Source organism: Falco peregrinus, chromosome 7 (genome assembly GCF_023634155.1).
Source record: "Falco peregrinus isolate bFalPer1 chromosome 7, bFalPer1.pri, whole genome shotgun sequence".
NCBI lineage: Eukaryota > Metazoa > Chordata > Aves > Falconiformes > Falconidae > Falco > Falco peregrinus.
Genome location: NC_073727.1, coordinates 6,091,019 through 6,105,200, shown reverse-complemented (window position 1 = coordinate 6,105,200; position 14,182 = coordinate 6,091,019). Strand labels below are relative to the sequence as shown.

Here is a 14,182-nt window from a genome sequence, read left to right as displayed (position 1 = left end):
TACATGCTGAACATAGTACAGTGACACCATAACAATTTCACACTTGGTAATTAAAGATATGGGTTGACTTTGTAGAAAACTGATCTTATATGCATGATTTATGCCTACCTGTGATTAACTGCTTCTATGTTTCAGGATTATGAGATGGTAGAAATGGTATACTGTGCATCAAGTCAACCTCCATATGAATATTTTATGGCTTACTTTATGAACTGATTTGTTTGAAGGCGAGAATTGGCATGATACATAAATCAGGTGGATGTGTAATGAGTGAAAAATAGTTATGAATATATAATCCTCTAGGTTTGGAGTTAAATTCCTGTAAGTTAACCTAGAACTGTCAGACACCATTATTTCCACTTATATTAGTAAGCTTCAGGGCTAAATAGCTGAAGGGTCACTGTCTCTGTTTTATTGTTACATTTTTAACCATTCAGCAAAAATTTATCTGAATTACATTAGAATTTTAACGTACTGTTTCTATATGATTTTTGTACAACATCATGCTTTGATCTCTAGTGCTGAAATGTTTTCTGAACTTGAAAGTTAATTTAAGATCTGTGGTTACAATGACATTTTTCTTTAGCTGGAGGAATGTGATTTAGTTTAAATCAATCTACATAATGATGGATAAGTTGGTGATAAATAGAACTCTTACAGCTGCAAGACTGATGCAACCAGCTTCTTCTGACACTGTCCATACTTACAAGTCCTGGAGACTACTCCAGTTGATGAAAAGTTTCAAATAAACTGCTGTATGATAAATTAATTTAAAATAATGAACTTATTGTTAAAATAATTTAGACATGTTATATTGTAATTCATATTTTCATTATATATTTCATCATATATATTTATTATTATCTTTTTAATGCAATGTATTTTTGCTACATACAGTTGTTTCAAGGAGGAAGTCTCACAAGATTTAGATCTGTAGTTGGACAAATCACGTCATTACAGTGCTCTTGGGCTTTTTGCAGGTGATGGCCATGTCTGAGAAAGTGGCCGTGTTGGAGGCTCAGGTAGAGAGAATTACAAGGGAAAAAAACTCCCTAGTTAACCAGTTAGAAGAATCACAGCATCAGCTTTCATCTCGGGAAATGGAGATGAATAAGGTAGGCACATTTATAAATGAGTATCTTTATAACTGTGACCTGAAAGATGAGATTTTTTTTTTCTTTCTGTTTCCCTCTGTATTGGCAGAGAATGTGTGATAAATGCAAACTTCGTCTCGATATCCCAGAGGCACAGTTTTATGAGTTAGAAAGATAACTTTTTAAGACTGCCAAGTCACCTTGTGATGCAAAAGCTAACCTTTCTACCTTGCAGACTGTGCAGATCACTATTTAAAACTGCAATCTAGTGTTTCATTAAAAATTGCATTTTATCTGAATGAGAGAACGTAGTATTCAACCCTGTCCTATAATTGCTACCTCTGGGAGATGCAGTGCTGAAATAAAGGCAGCTGTATCAAATCACTGTTTTTCAAGTACTTGCCTGTGGAATTTTTATATGGTGTACTGCTTTATTTGTTAATATTGATGGTATGCCTTTTACAAAGAGATCTTTCTTCCGGTTAAGAATTATAGCTTAACATCTATCTGTGTATCACTTCTGAGTGCTTTATTTTGCATGTTTCTCGATCTGTTAGATCCTTAGTGTGAGTCATAACATGAGAAAAAAACCAACCAATTGTAATCCAAAATTTATGCTGGGAGATTTCACATTGTTAAAATTATTTGGTTTATTACCTTAGTTTCATCATTCACTTGTTACAGAACATGAAGATAAGGGGGTGCGAAATTTCTGTAGAATAGAAAATCTGAGAATTCAATTTTATTCAATTTACAGTATTTCAAAATACAAAGTTACAGCCTCTTGAAATGTCTGTATACCTTACCAATAATCCTAAGGCAAATTCTACCTCCTCAGTTGTTAATTGCAAGGGTTTTTTGGGAGCAATTAATTCCTTAGGCCTCTAGAGACTCCTGGCGAGGTTTTCAACAGTTCCTGTCTTCCTCTGCTGCCCCTGCTGGTAGAAATAAGTGAAAGTATTGCAGAAAATTTACACCAAAAAAGTCATCCAAACTTATTAGAAAATGTATTTCAATTTCAGCTGAAAGACAAATGAAAGAGCATTTTAAGAATGTCATGAGGGTTTGGTTTACCCTTTCTGAGACACCCTTTTGGTTTTTCAGACTGGGTTCACAGATGACTAGCACCACTTGTGGGGCGGGGGTGGGGGGAAGGAGGTAGCAGGTATAAATATCCATTGGTCCGGAAAGAACAATTTTATAGCCTACCGGTCTGAAGCGCTCTCTCCGAAGAGCGACACTGTGGATCCAGTCCCTGCTTTGGTTCATGTTAATCAATACAAAGTTGAATAGGTAACCACCTTACCGTAGTTTGTGCCGTGGTTTTATTGCACTGTCTTGAGAGACTGGAGAACTGCATTTGTGTCCCTGTACTGAACTGAGAAGTCTCAAATACCTGGAGGAATGTCCTGACCATTGAGCGTTCGGGATCATGTGCAGGATCCTGACCTTTTTTGTTGGCTATGAAGTGACGTCTATGTCTACTCGTGAGTCTGACTACTTGTTTCCCAGTTTGTCACTATTAAAAATGGAAAACAGCAATATTTTTCCTTCTGAGTTTTATCTGAAATTTTTTTTTCTGCATGCACCAGAAGTCAGGGAAAAAAGTTTGGAATGAGAATCTCCTGCCTTCATTCTGAACTGAAAAATCCATTATTAGGACAGCACCATCTGCTGATTCTTCTGTGTTATTCACTTTGTAGATGTATGGGGGAGCTGAAGGCGAGGATGGCTGGATTTTTTTTTTTTATTTTGCTTGGAGGAAGTGACATATTGGACTTTGTTACATCCTTCGTATAGGGGAAGGAGGAGAGAGAAAGAATAGGCAATCTATGCAGTTTCATCATAGGTTTTTTTAGTTGCATATGATATTTCAGTATTAAAAGAAAAAAATGCTTCAGAACTTTGCCATTCTTCAGAGTATTTGTTACCGTGCATTATTTGCAGTAGGGCTCAATTCACAAGCTGTCCTTTTAATTTATAAGTGACACTGTTTTTTAAAGTTTTGCAGTTGGTTTGGTTTTTTTTTTTTTCCAAAGGAGGTTTGATTTACTTTTACCCTACCTTCTTTTAAGAAGAAGGGGAAAAAAAAAAAGCCGTGAAAATGAGAAGAGGTATGAAGCTGAAAAATAGAATTCATTTGACATGTAGAATGTATGTGAGGAGATCATTGAGAGGCATAGAGGGCTGTAGCAGCAAATTAAAAGTTTGCACATTTAGGAAGCAAGTCGTGAAAATGTAAGTGGGGCAGGGAAGCAGCGTGAGTGAGTTGGAAAGAAAGTTCTCTAAGATTAGCTGCGAGTAAACACATTTATGTTCTCATTAGGGAATGTGCATATAATTAAGGTGAAATGAACAGTCACAAATTGGAGGTGATTGCACAGGATAAGGACAAAAAGGGGGCAGCTTGTCCACCATCCTTCTCCGTTCCCAACAGATAAGTTCAGATAGAATCATTTTGAAGTCTTAGATTGGGAATTGGGAGAAAAACATCCCTGCACAGCAGTATGAAAGTTATCTGAGAGGGATTGGTTTGGTTTTGGTGGGTTTTTTTCTTTTTCTTCATTTCTTCTAACCCCTCCACAGACCCTCAGAAGTTGAGCTGCCTTCAGGTGGAAAGGAATGAGGAGGTAACATAACAAACATCCCAACAGCAGAGAATAATCGTTCCCTTTGTGGAAGTGATACTAGATTTCTTTAAATGTTGCTTTGATCCCTTTCTTCTGGGCCATGCATATATCTGAATTAGGCATTGTTTTTAAAGAATTTATCTTCGGTTTATAGTAAGTCTATAATGCTAAAAACCACCGTATTAATATCTAAATGTTTTCTTTCTTAACAGTGTGAAATTGGCAAGATAAGAAACTACGCCCTTATGCAGGAGTGTGATAGATCATTTACTTCTAGGTTTTGGAATTGTTGACATAGACTTTCTTGGGAATTTAGAGAGAATGGGAGAAGAATATAAAACCAGCAACTGTAGTTTAACTGTATTTAGTAGCACATGTATTTACAACATAAATATTTATAATTAGCAAAATCTTGATCCAGATAGGATTGAATCTAGAAGGCACTGCATATTTCAAAGTTAATGACTATATAGAGAATTCAGATCCACCTTTTTATATAAAAACATTTATCATATGTAGTCTTAAAATATCTGTAAATTAAAATATGTTGCATTTAAATGTCCTGTAGAGGGCACCAAAAGATCTAATTGCAAACCCTGGGCTATGGATTCTTCAAGCTGCAGATCATGTTGTCTGTATAATCTAACAGGTGTGTGAAGAAATGCGCTATCAGTTGAATCAAACCAAAATGAAGAAGGATGAGGCAGAAAAGGAGCTCAGAGAGTACAGAACAAAAACTATAAGGGAGCTTGAAGTTAAGGACCAGGTAAGAGATAATACTGCTATAACTTTGCAGTTATTAGAAGCCTAAGTAGGGTTATTTCAGAAGCTGGAATGACTCATTTTTCTAATAGTGGTCATTTATTACTGTTAAATGGTTTCTAAATTAATGGCAACAAGCCAGCTATTACTGTTAAATAAATACCTCTTGATTATCTTATTCTTGTTTTCAGCCCTAGTATGTTCAGTTTTACATAACAGTCATCCCATGCTTTCATATCGAATTACTCTATCGTATGTATTCATACAATGTACTTAAATTGTATGTAATGTATACGTATGTTTATACACTTTTTCTCACAAATAAATCCACACAAAATTACTTATACATGCAGCCTGACAAAACATTAAAGACTATAAGTGTAACCTAATGATACCAAAAATTAAAGTAATTTATCTTCCAGTTTCTTTAAAGATTCAAGGTTAATGAATGCTCAGATTCATAGAAAAGTTTTTTTTAAAAAAAACCCAAACCAAACCAAAAATAACCTTCTAGAAAAAAAAAAAAAATTCCACTAGGCATGAATTGCTGATTATCTAAAACTGTGTTTTGGAATAATACAAAAGACAGTATATAGGTAGTCTGTGAGAAAACAACCCATGCAGTAGGAAAGATTATTAGAGTAACCTGCGACATACTTGGCAAACAGTTTGAACAGGTGTAGTCTGCGTCTTTGGAAGTGCCCTTTTTGTTGAGGTTCTATCTGTTTTTCTCTAGGTATTCAAACTTCCAGCTATTCCTTCCTAAGTTGTGATCTATACATGAGAGTGAATGTCTTCTGAGTACACAGATGTATAAGATGCACATGAGGATATTTTTTTTATTATGCATTTTTTTTATTAGCGCAGTGTATCCGATACGTTTTAAATCATTCTTTTCCTTGTAAATAAGTGAACAAATCGGGCCCTGTGTTAAGAGTATTTGTAGGCAAAAATGCAGTATTTCTAAACTTGTATTTTTATTTACCAGTTCCCCAAAATTTTCATGTAGGACAGTAAGTTTATTAAATGACATGAGCTTAGGCTGGAAGCAGTATTAATTCAAATTATAATCAACATATGTAAAATCCAAAAGAGAACTTGCTAGATAAAATAACTATTCAATACGTATAAAAAAAAAATCACACAGAGAAGGAAAACAGGGGCCTTTAAAGCATTTTGGTTTTGGGGTTGGCTTTTTTTTTTTTTAACTCCTGCATCCTTTAGGCCTAAGGACACTTAGAAAAACAAAAAACAGGCTTGTCGTCTGTGTCTTGACAGATATCACAGATAAGAGAGTTGGCATAATCTTGGCATACAAATAAAACAGGATGTGTTTAATAAGATATTTGAAGTAGTATCTTGGATTTTAAATCCTGTTCTTCAACTTGCTTCAGGATTGCCTTTTGAACAAATTGCAAAATTTAACAAAATACTTTAACCTCATGTATCGACATACTGGTATTTTATTCAGTGTGGGAATGAATACTCCAAAATGTGATGATTTATAATTTGATATAATTAAAGTGAAGTGATGGGAGGGGGAGTTCCTATCAGCAAAGGTTATTAGAGCAATTCGGTAATTATGTAAAGTAATTATATTGTTCAAATATGATTGTAGGTTCCTCAAAAAAAAAAAAAAAAAGGAAAACAAACCATTTTGAAATTCTAACACTCAGCATCTAGCAGCTGTTTTATAGCTGTGGCTTTGGTAACTTAGAAAGTTCCATGTAGGTCCCAATATTATTTAACATGCTAAAAGGCAACCAAAAAGAGTGTATGTTTTGGGGTTTTGTTTTTTGGTGCAATTTTTTGTTGGTTTTAAATCAAATTTTAACAAATGTTAATGTCATTGCAGATTATTTCATTTAAATGAAAACAGCTCAATTGCATCTAGTTTTGTTTTTAAAGAAAAACCTGAAATGTTTCATCTTACATGGCAATGAATAGCAAACAGTAATTGTTCTTTGGTCTCTCAGCCATGACCTGACCTTCTGGCTAAGAGACAGAGTTGATACTTTCCTTGGCCACCATCTGTTCATAATAAATACATATTTATTTTTTAAAAGTAGAAAGACAATAATGTATGAGTATTTTTGTGCTATTCCATATTAAATAGTGCATTTTTCTGTTTTAAAAGCAAATAATTGTGTTTCAGATGGCCTTTGGTATTTTGAAAGTGAGTTTATTGCTTCTTGAGGTATAATTGTATTTTTAATTGTGCTGTGGATAAATTCTAGTTTTGAAGATGTATTTTAGTTTATATATAGTTACTTTTAGAAAGGGATTTAAGTTATTCAGGTGTGTCAGAATAGGCAGGAATCCTGGTATGTACAATTTAGGATCATCAGATACATATACTTATATGTCAGTAAATACAGACATATGTTTATCATACACTTATAGATACAAATTTCTTCAAAACTGAATTTGTGTCATTTAGGAAAATGAAAGGGAGTACATATCTTTGGTCTTATTCTCTTTTATTTTAACATATCTTTTCCTATCCTTATTGCTCTATTAGGACAAATAACAAATATTGGCACCTTGGCAGATTACCTGTTCTTAATATTTGACGTGAATATGTCTTACAAATGAAGAAGCAACGAGCAATGTTAAGACTGAAATTGAATACGTGTTTTGTGATATCATCCATCATGATCCTGATTAACATTAGGATTATGGAGGGAGGGGGCGAAAGACATACACCACACAGTTTCTCTACACAAAAACTGCATCTGTTCATCTGGCCCAGTATGTTGTGAAGCAGCATAACCTACTGCCCTCTCTTCTTCTCTCTCAGCCCTCCCATTGTGGATGTAGCTGTGCCGAAATAACAGTGCCTTACTTAATACTTTTCCTTCTTAGGAACAAGCTTCGTAAGTTATAAGAGTATAATGCTTTCATGGCAGTAAACTCTGTCCACACTAGGGGTTGTACTAGCACAGCTATATCTCAGAAAAGTCACACCCTAACCTAAATAGCTGTTATCAGAACAAAAATTGTGTGGCATATTTGACACAGCAGGACTGCACTTTTATAATACTTTTTTCTGTGAATTTGGAAGCACTGCATGGCATAATTTGTGCATTTCTAATAGAAATCATACTTCTGACACACTATGGAATCGTTTCCTCAGATTAGCATCACTTGCTAATTTCTGCTCTGCATTATAAAAATAAAAATGAAGTACACTTAATCATTTGCTTTGTGTTTGTCTGTAAATAGTTTTTATTTGGTTTATAAAATCTTGTAAGCTTCAGCATGTAGAAGTGAAAATAGTTTTGTACTATTGGTTTATGCAGTCCCAGCCAATTTGAGCATCATCCTTATTAGACAGTTCTTACCGGTAGCATTGCACCACTGGGAGTTGTGGTGGTCTTGTAATAAAGCAATAGGACTGTTAAATCCAACTTCAGAAACTTACTGAAGCTTTTAAATTTTATTTTACCATGTTTTGAGGAATCAAATAAATACTTCGTATAGAAATAAATCTGAGCTGGTAATCTTGGCCTGTAAAAAGCCATTCTTTTAATACTGTCTTTTAAATTGGGCAAACATAGCTTGAAGCAGGGAATTACAGAATTCGGTTGCCTACCTTGTAGGTGACAGAATTAAAAGCTCCAGAAATACTTTATGAAAACCCTCAGATTTTTAAGAGTTGCCTGTATGGAAGTTCATGACCCCAAATAAAAAGAAGTTTGAGAGTCACTGATATGCACAACCTCTATACAAATGGAAAGAGCTACACATCAAAGCATTTTTGTGTAGTGTGACAGAACCTAAATGATGTCTCTGTACACTATAGACTGACAATTTTGCAGACAAATAAAAATCTGGCAAAATTGCAGTCCAAAAGCATTTTGCCAAAAGGTATTTTGGGAATGTTTATCTCATTTGTCATAAATCCGTGATATATAGTAACCTAATTTAGACATTATAAGTGGAGAAATTACTGACTCTGTCTTCATCAGAAGTAATGCAGGCCAAGGATTTAGGTGTATATCCTGGGAATGCTGCAGAGTGCCCGATGCAAGACCAATACAACCTTCCAAAGACACTGATTCACTGAAGTGGCTTTCTATGAACAGGTACTAGGCTTCTGTGAGTCAGGCTATAAAATACTAAATTTTTCACAAGCTGGAACATTCAGGATGCCACCAGACTTTGTAAAACTTGCAAGTTTTAATAATGTTGGTGAAGATAGGTTAGGATTATGTGTTATGTGTATGCTTGTACCAGGCCTATCCCTAAGATTTTGTGACCTCATTAGTTAAAAAGATGCTCTGGGGGTTTTACTTTGGAAAGAAATTCTGTTAACTCAGTTAAGCATACTTAAATACTATTTGGCAGGGAGGCAAAGCCCAAAACCTAGCAGACAGCTTAAGAAAATTTGATGCTAAGAGTTTTACTTGGTCTGACCTTGAGTATAGTGGCTTTCAAAGTAGGAACACCAAATTGCTTTTGGACAAGAAAGCATTAAGAAAACGTGATGGCCTTTGCTGTAACAACTCTTTTTTAATGTATCATTTTCCATTTGGGGCATTTAATGCATTAATTTGATAATGAGTAAATAAGGAGGGAGTAAAATGATGGTACTTCATGCCATGCTTTGATAAAAATTTTCTGACCTGTTCAGGAGGAACATTATTGTTTTTTATAACTGAACTTACTCGCTCATCTCAAGAATTCTGAGGAAAAACATTGCTCTACAACCCTGCAATATGTAATAAAATAGATGTTTAATTCCAATTACGTTATGGCTGCTGCTGCTCTGCTATGACATTACTTTCCTCTGTCAGCCATCGTTCCATAAAGATCACTGGTATGAGCACCCTTCATTACATTTTTTGTCATGTTTCTGTAGGAAGAATTCTTGGGATTCCCAGTAGTAAAATTTTCTGTACTGACTGGTCTAGGTTTTCTGTACTGATGTACTTCTCCTAAGCAGCTGGCCTGCTAAGAGGAATGACCCAGCTGGTAGTGAGATTTTTATTGTTCGTAGGTGTAGTTGGCCCATGTAACCTTGGTCCGTGTTCTGTCATTCAGTGTGATGTCACCCCAATAGTATATGGAAAGAGAAAATCATTTATGTGCATTAAACATTATTCGAAGTAGGAAAAGAATTGCATAGCTCTTGGTATAGTGTGTATATGCATTATATTTAAAGAAATGCTCTTTTCTTCTTAGACTAGAAAAATGGTTGCTTTATCAATAGTTATTGTGCCAACAATCAGAAGAAAGAGTGTAAAAGTCCCTGACTATGACTTGTCGGTTGTTACTGCATAGGTTTTCTTTCCAGCTATTCCTTAATACTGTCCAGGAAAAAAGAGCCAATCCCACATCAGTAATCTCAAATATGTGTTTGAAAGGATAAAAGGAGTAAGTTTTGTTCTCTCCTGTTTTTCAATAATGAGGTAGGAGTAATCTTCCCCTTCCTTTTTTCTATATTCATCCCTCCTCTGAAATTCCTTTATCAGCAAGCAAACCATCTATTTTGCACCACCCCACCCTCCCCCCTGTCCCCGTCCCCCCCACAGTGCAATCCATTAAAAAAAGAAAAAATTAAATCTTGTTCCACTGTGGAACAAAATCACTTTCTTATCTCTGCTGGTGGCTGCTGAGCTAATCTCTGGTACAGCACTGTTGTCTGTTGAAATGTGACTGCAGTAATCTCTATGGGTTTGGAAGTTTTGTTCCTGAAATAGTATTGCAGTTCAAATATTTTGGCAAGTTGAAAGCAAATATTTTCAGGGAAATAATGAGGTAAAATCCTTGTATAACATGTTTCAGCCATTCACTCTTGTCTCTTTCCCAGGGTATTTATCCACAGTATCCAGGGGCCATGTTGCTCTTTGAGAGTTTGTGCAAGGACAGGCACCTCAGATTATTGCTTAATTAAAAAACTCTCTGTGTGTATTTGTGAATATATACTTAGCAGTATTAATTTTTTCTTGCCTCAGCTAACAATTACAGGTAAAAAGTTTGCTTCAACGGGATTTAAAGATGTGTGCATTTAAGAGCATCTCCCTTCCATGCCATTCCCAGGCATTTCTTCCAGCACCCCTGCTCTTCCTAGCAAACTGCACGGTTCTGTTTCTGTTAATTCTCAGGTTTTTTGGAAGCAGAGGGTTTGCGGTGGCTGACCTTTGCTTAGGTAATGGTTCTCATCTAGAGGCTCTGCATTTTTAGTGGATCACATGGGGTGCCACAGCACTGCCAGGTGCCGTTACATTTCTGTGCAGTCCAAGTGAGAAGGTGGTCACAAAGCTGCTTCTTTTTGAGGAATTCAAGAGTCCCAGCAGATCAGGCTAGAATTATAGCCGTCCAACAAATTACAGCCTGCATTGCTTACCTAGGTTATGTCTTCACTTGTCCCTCTGGTCCTTCAACATCAACTGATTAGTGACCCAGCCCCAGGGAGAACCTTTCAAAAAGGAAGGAACCAGGTGTGTTTGTTTATTGGGGTTACTTCTCTTCTTGTGTTTCGACTCGCATTAGTTGCCTGTCATGTCATGAGGGGTTTTCAGATTTCTATTTTGGGCTAAATGATTTATAGAATATGCAGTTGGTTTATGGTTTTTGGAATTGGCCTCTTCGAAAGAGGTGGTCTTTGTGGATTCTTTTAGGCCTTGCGTGCATTGTATTTCTTGCTATTGATTTGTATATTCTCACAGCTTTATAATAAATTACTTCCAGAAAGGAGGTTTCTCCTTTAAAACTAAATTTAGTTTTCCTAACTGCTTTGTATCCTCATTCAGATTTGAAAGGGAAGTAGCAATAATCCATATAGAGTGCAAAAGGAAGAAAAAAAAATTGTTGGGACATGGCGGGGGTTAACTTCATGATGGCCTTAACTCTCTTTACAAAGTTGGATAGTTCTTCAGGTGCAATATGCTATGTCAGATGGCCATGCCTGGGAGGTCTGAGGTTTAGAGACCACTCAGAACCTAGAGCTGCTTGATTGATATCAGGATTAGGACAGAAATGACTGCAAGCGACCCCTGCTGCATACGGACAGATAGTCATCCTTCCTCCAAGTGAAACGCCTCAAAATCTTGCTACAAACCCAGTCTTGTTTAGTTGGGCTTTTTAAAAAATAATAAAAAACAATTAGTGTTATCGTAGGGTATGATGGCTCTGTCCCTGATTAATTTGTATATTAATAAATAAAGAAGGCAACATGGGTTGACATCAGTGTTAAACAGTGCAAAAACGTCCTGTCACTGTTACATACGATATCTAAGTGTATGTGAATGGCCATAGTGGTGGCACCTCTTAGAAAGGCCTTAACTGTAGCCTCAGTCCTCTGCACTATCACTGAGCTCGTTGCTTTGAAGTGCTATTTAGTAAACGAAACTAAGCACGTGAGCATCAGGGCCTGTGAAATTTTACTGTGTATTAATATGAAGTGTATGTGGTTTTGTAGATGCTGACTGCCTTTTGGGGACGTACCTACAAATAGCAACCACCACAGTTATTATATTTCACTTTTTATTATTTTATATATTTTTGGTTCTATTTTATTCCCCTTTAATCTTCTAATAATGGTGGAGAAAGAAGTACGAAGCGAAAAGAAAGTACTGTAAATTCGCTGAAATATTTTCCCCTCCAGAATTATTTTACTGCAGAGTTTGTGCAATGGTATAGTCAGTGCAGAATTTATTTTTCAGGTTATTGTGTATTTTCTTACCTGATGTGTTGAGCATACTGATACAACACTGAATGTCGTAAATCACTTAGGAATACATTTAGGTTTAGTCTATCTTTTGTTTAAAGTCTTCTAAAGTTGTTTTTGCATTTACTTCAGAGTGTGAGTTCTTCTATCACTGCTTAATCATTCTCATTTGTTTTTTAAAAAAATTGTCTTTTCTGTCAGTTTACTGCTATTTAAAATTCTATGAAAAACATCTGCTAGCTTGGAATTTAAAGTTGCATTTTTCTGCATACAATAGAATCAGCATCAGTATGACAAAAAGCAATTATTTTAATCTTTAATTTGGCTTGTTTTGAATGAAAATATTTCATTTTATAAGATTTTGTAGAGATAAAGAGGCATCTAGTTAATTAAACAGCACATTTTTTAAAAAAACAGAAGTATTGTTAGGTGAAGATAATTTCAGATAATTTACAAAGAGGATATTTAAAGATTCATCTAGTGTTTGAGAAATCATCTTTTAGGTTTTCCCGTAAGTTGCATTTACGTCACTGAAGAGCATCTCCAGTGTGTTCACCTAAAAATGCATTGTGAAATCAGAAGATAATTTGTAAACACATCACAAAGTAATGAATGAGAAGTGAAACACTTAAAATTTAATTGTTTCAAGAAAAATACATGGAAGGGTTCCATGCGCTTCAAAGTGGAAAACTTAAAATAAAAATGGTGGTTTGGTTAGTGGTAATACTGAAAAAAAGTATAATTGATATAGAATAAAATTTTACTGCAGTGATAATTCACCAATGCTTTAATTTTTATGTAGTACAACTTCTTTCTTGTAACTGAATTGGATATGCATGCGGAATGGTGTTAATGTGTTTCGACTTACTAATAATGCTGTTTCTTTACTGAGGTTTAGCTTGCCATCTTTCAGTGGCAAAGCGCCTGTTGATTTTCCTGGGAGTATAGGCCACTGCAGTGCAAGACAGATTAAACAGTACTTTTAAAATTATGTGCAGAAGTAATAAGAATATTAAAGTTGCAGAGTTAAGCACCAGAAGTTGCCTGTTCCAGCCTTAATGTAGTCTTGTTGTACGTATACATTATGATAATTCTGTTCCTTGTTATACTGAAAATCTGTTTCAGATTTTCTTAAATGTAAGATTGTCATCTGTCTTTTTGCAGTTCTGTGCTCCATCTCTTGTCTCTCACATACATTGAAAAGTTAAGTACTGAAGTACTTAAGTTACTTGAAGTAACAAAAGTTAAGTATTGAAGAAATACTCCAACCATGTTGAAAAAGCTGTATTACAGGTGATAGGCACTGAGGGATCAAATTAATGCTGTATGTGAAACATGCAGTCAGCAAAATACTTGAGTTGGTGGCTTGTTTCTGTCCCTGCAACTACACTGGAGCCCAGATAGTACCTACAGAACTGCTTGCAACTTCCCAGTAGAAGAAATGGGAACTAAAAGTAACATGAAAACTTCTGTTTGAGTCTGAGTAGTTTTGGAAAGATGCTGCCTGATAAGGTCCCTGCAGGAACAGTGAAGAAGAACATGTGTTCTGTATTTTCTCTGTATTTTAAATTCTGATTTTATTGTGATCACCTAGTGATGGACTGGACTTGACATATTTCAGGATAGAGTGTGTTTGTGAGAATATTGTTTGCAGGAGAGAGGTGAGGGTTTGGGGGTTTTTTTATATGAACAAGTCTTGTACGTTTCAACCTATTACCTGAGTTTTAAATCAAAGTAACGCGTAGCATTCAGAATAGGGGCTGTCTGTTTTCAGCGTGATGACTCCTACTAATTTTTTTTCAAAGAACGTTTTCTGGTGTTGCAAAAATAATTTAGTTTATATCTTTAAATATACCTGGATTAGATGCTTCTGGTTTCTGAGTCGCTGTTAGCATGTTCTCTTAGGTGGCATTTTCCTGCTGTCCCTTTCTCTGAGGTTTTTCTGCTGTTTCTGCCATGGTCATTGCCAGAATTCTTGTGTAGAATTCCTACTCTTCATATGGCTCATGCTGTGAGTACCT

At 35.5% G+C, this 14,182-nt stretch overlaps 1 protein-coding gene across 4 annotated transcripts in view; it reads left to right on the top strand.

The window, feature by feature from the left end:
- Positions 1-14,182, top strand: part of SDCCAG8 (SHH signaling and ciliogenesis regulator SDCCAG8) — a 116,347-nt gene that overhangs the window by 28,355 nt on the left and 73,810 nt on the right. For 2 of the 4 annotated variants that reach the window (XM_055810977.1, XM_055810979.1), the window contains exons 11-13: positions 981-1,115; positions 4,374-4,490; positions 10,843-10,932. In XM_055810977.1, coding sequence (XP_055666952.1) covers positions 981-1,115; positions 4,374-4,490; positions 10,843-10,932 — 342 coding nt within the window. The remainder of the gene's footprint in view (positions 1-980; positions 1,116-4,373; positions 4,491-10,842; positions 10,933-14,182) is intronic. The other 2 variants (XM_055810978.1, XM_055810981.1) reach the window with 1 other exon arrangement.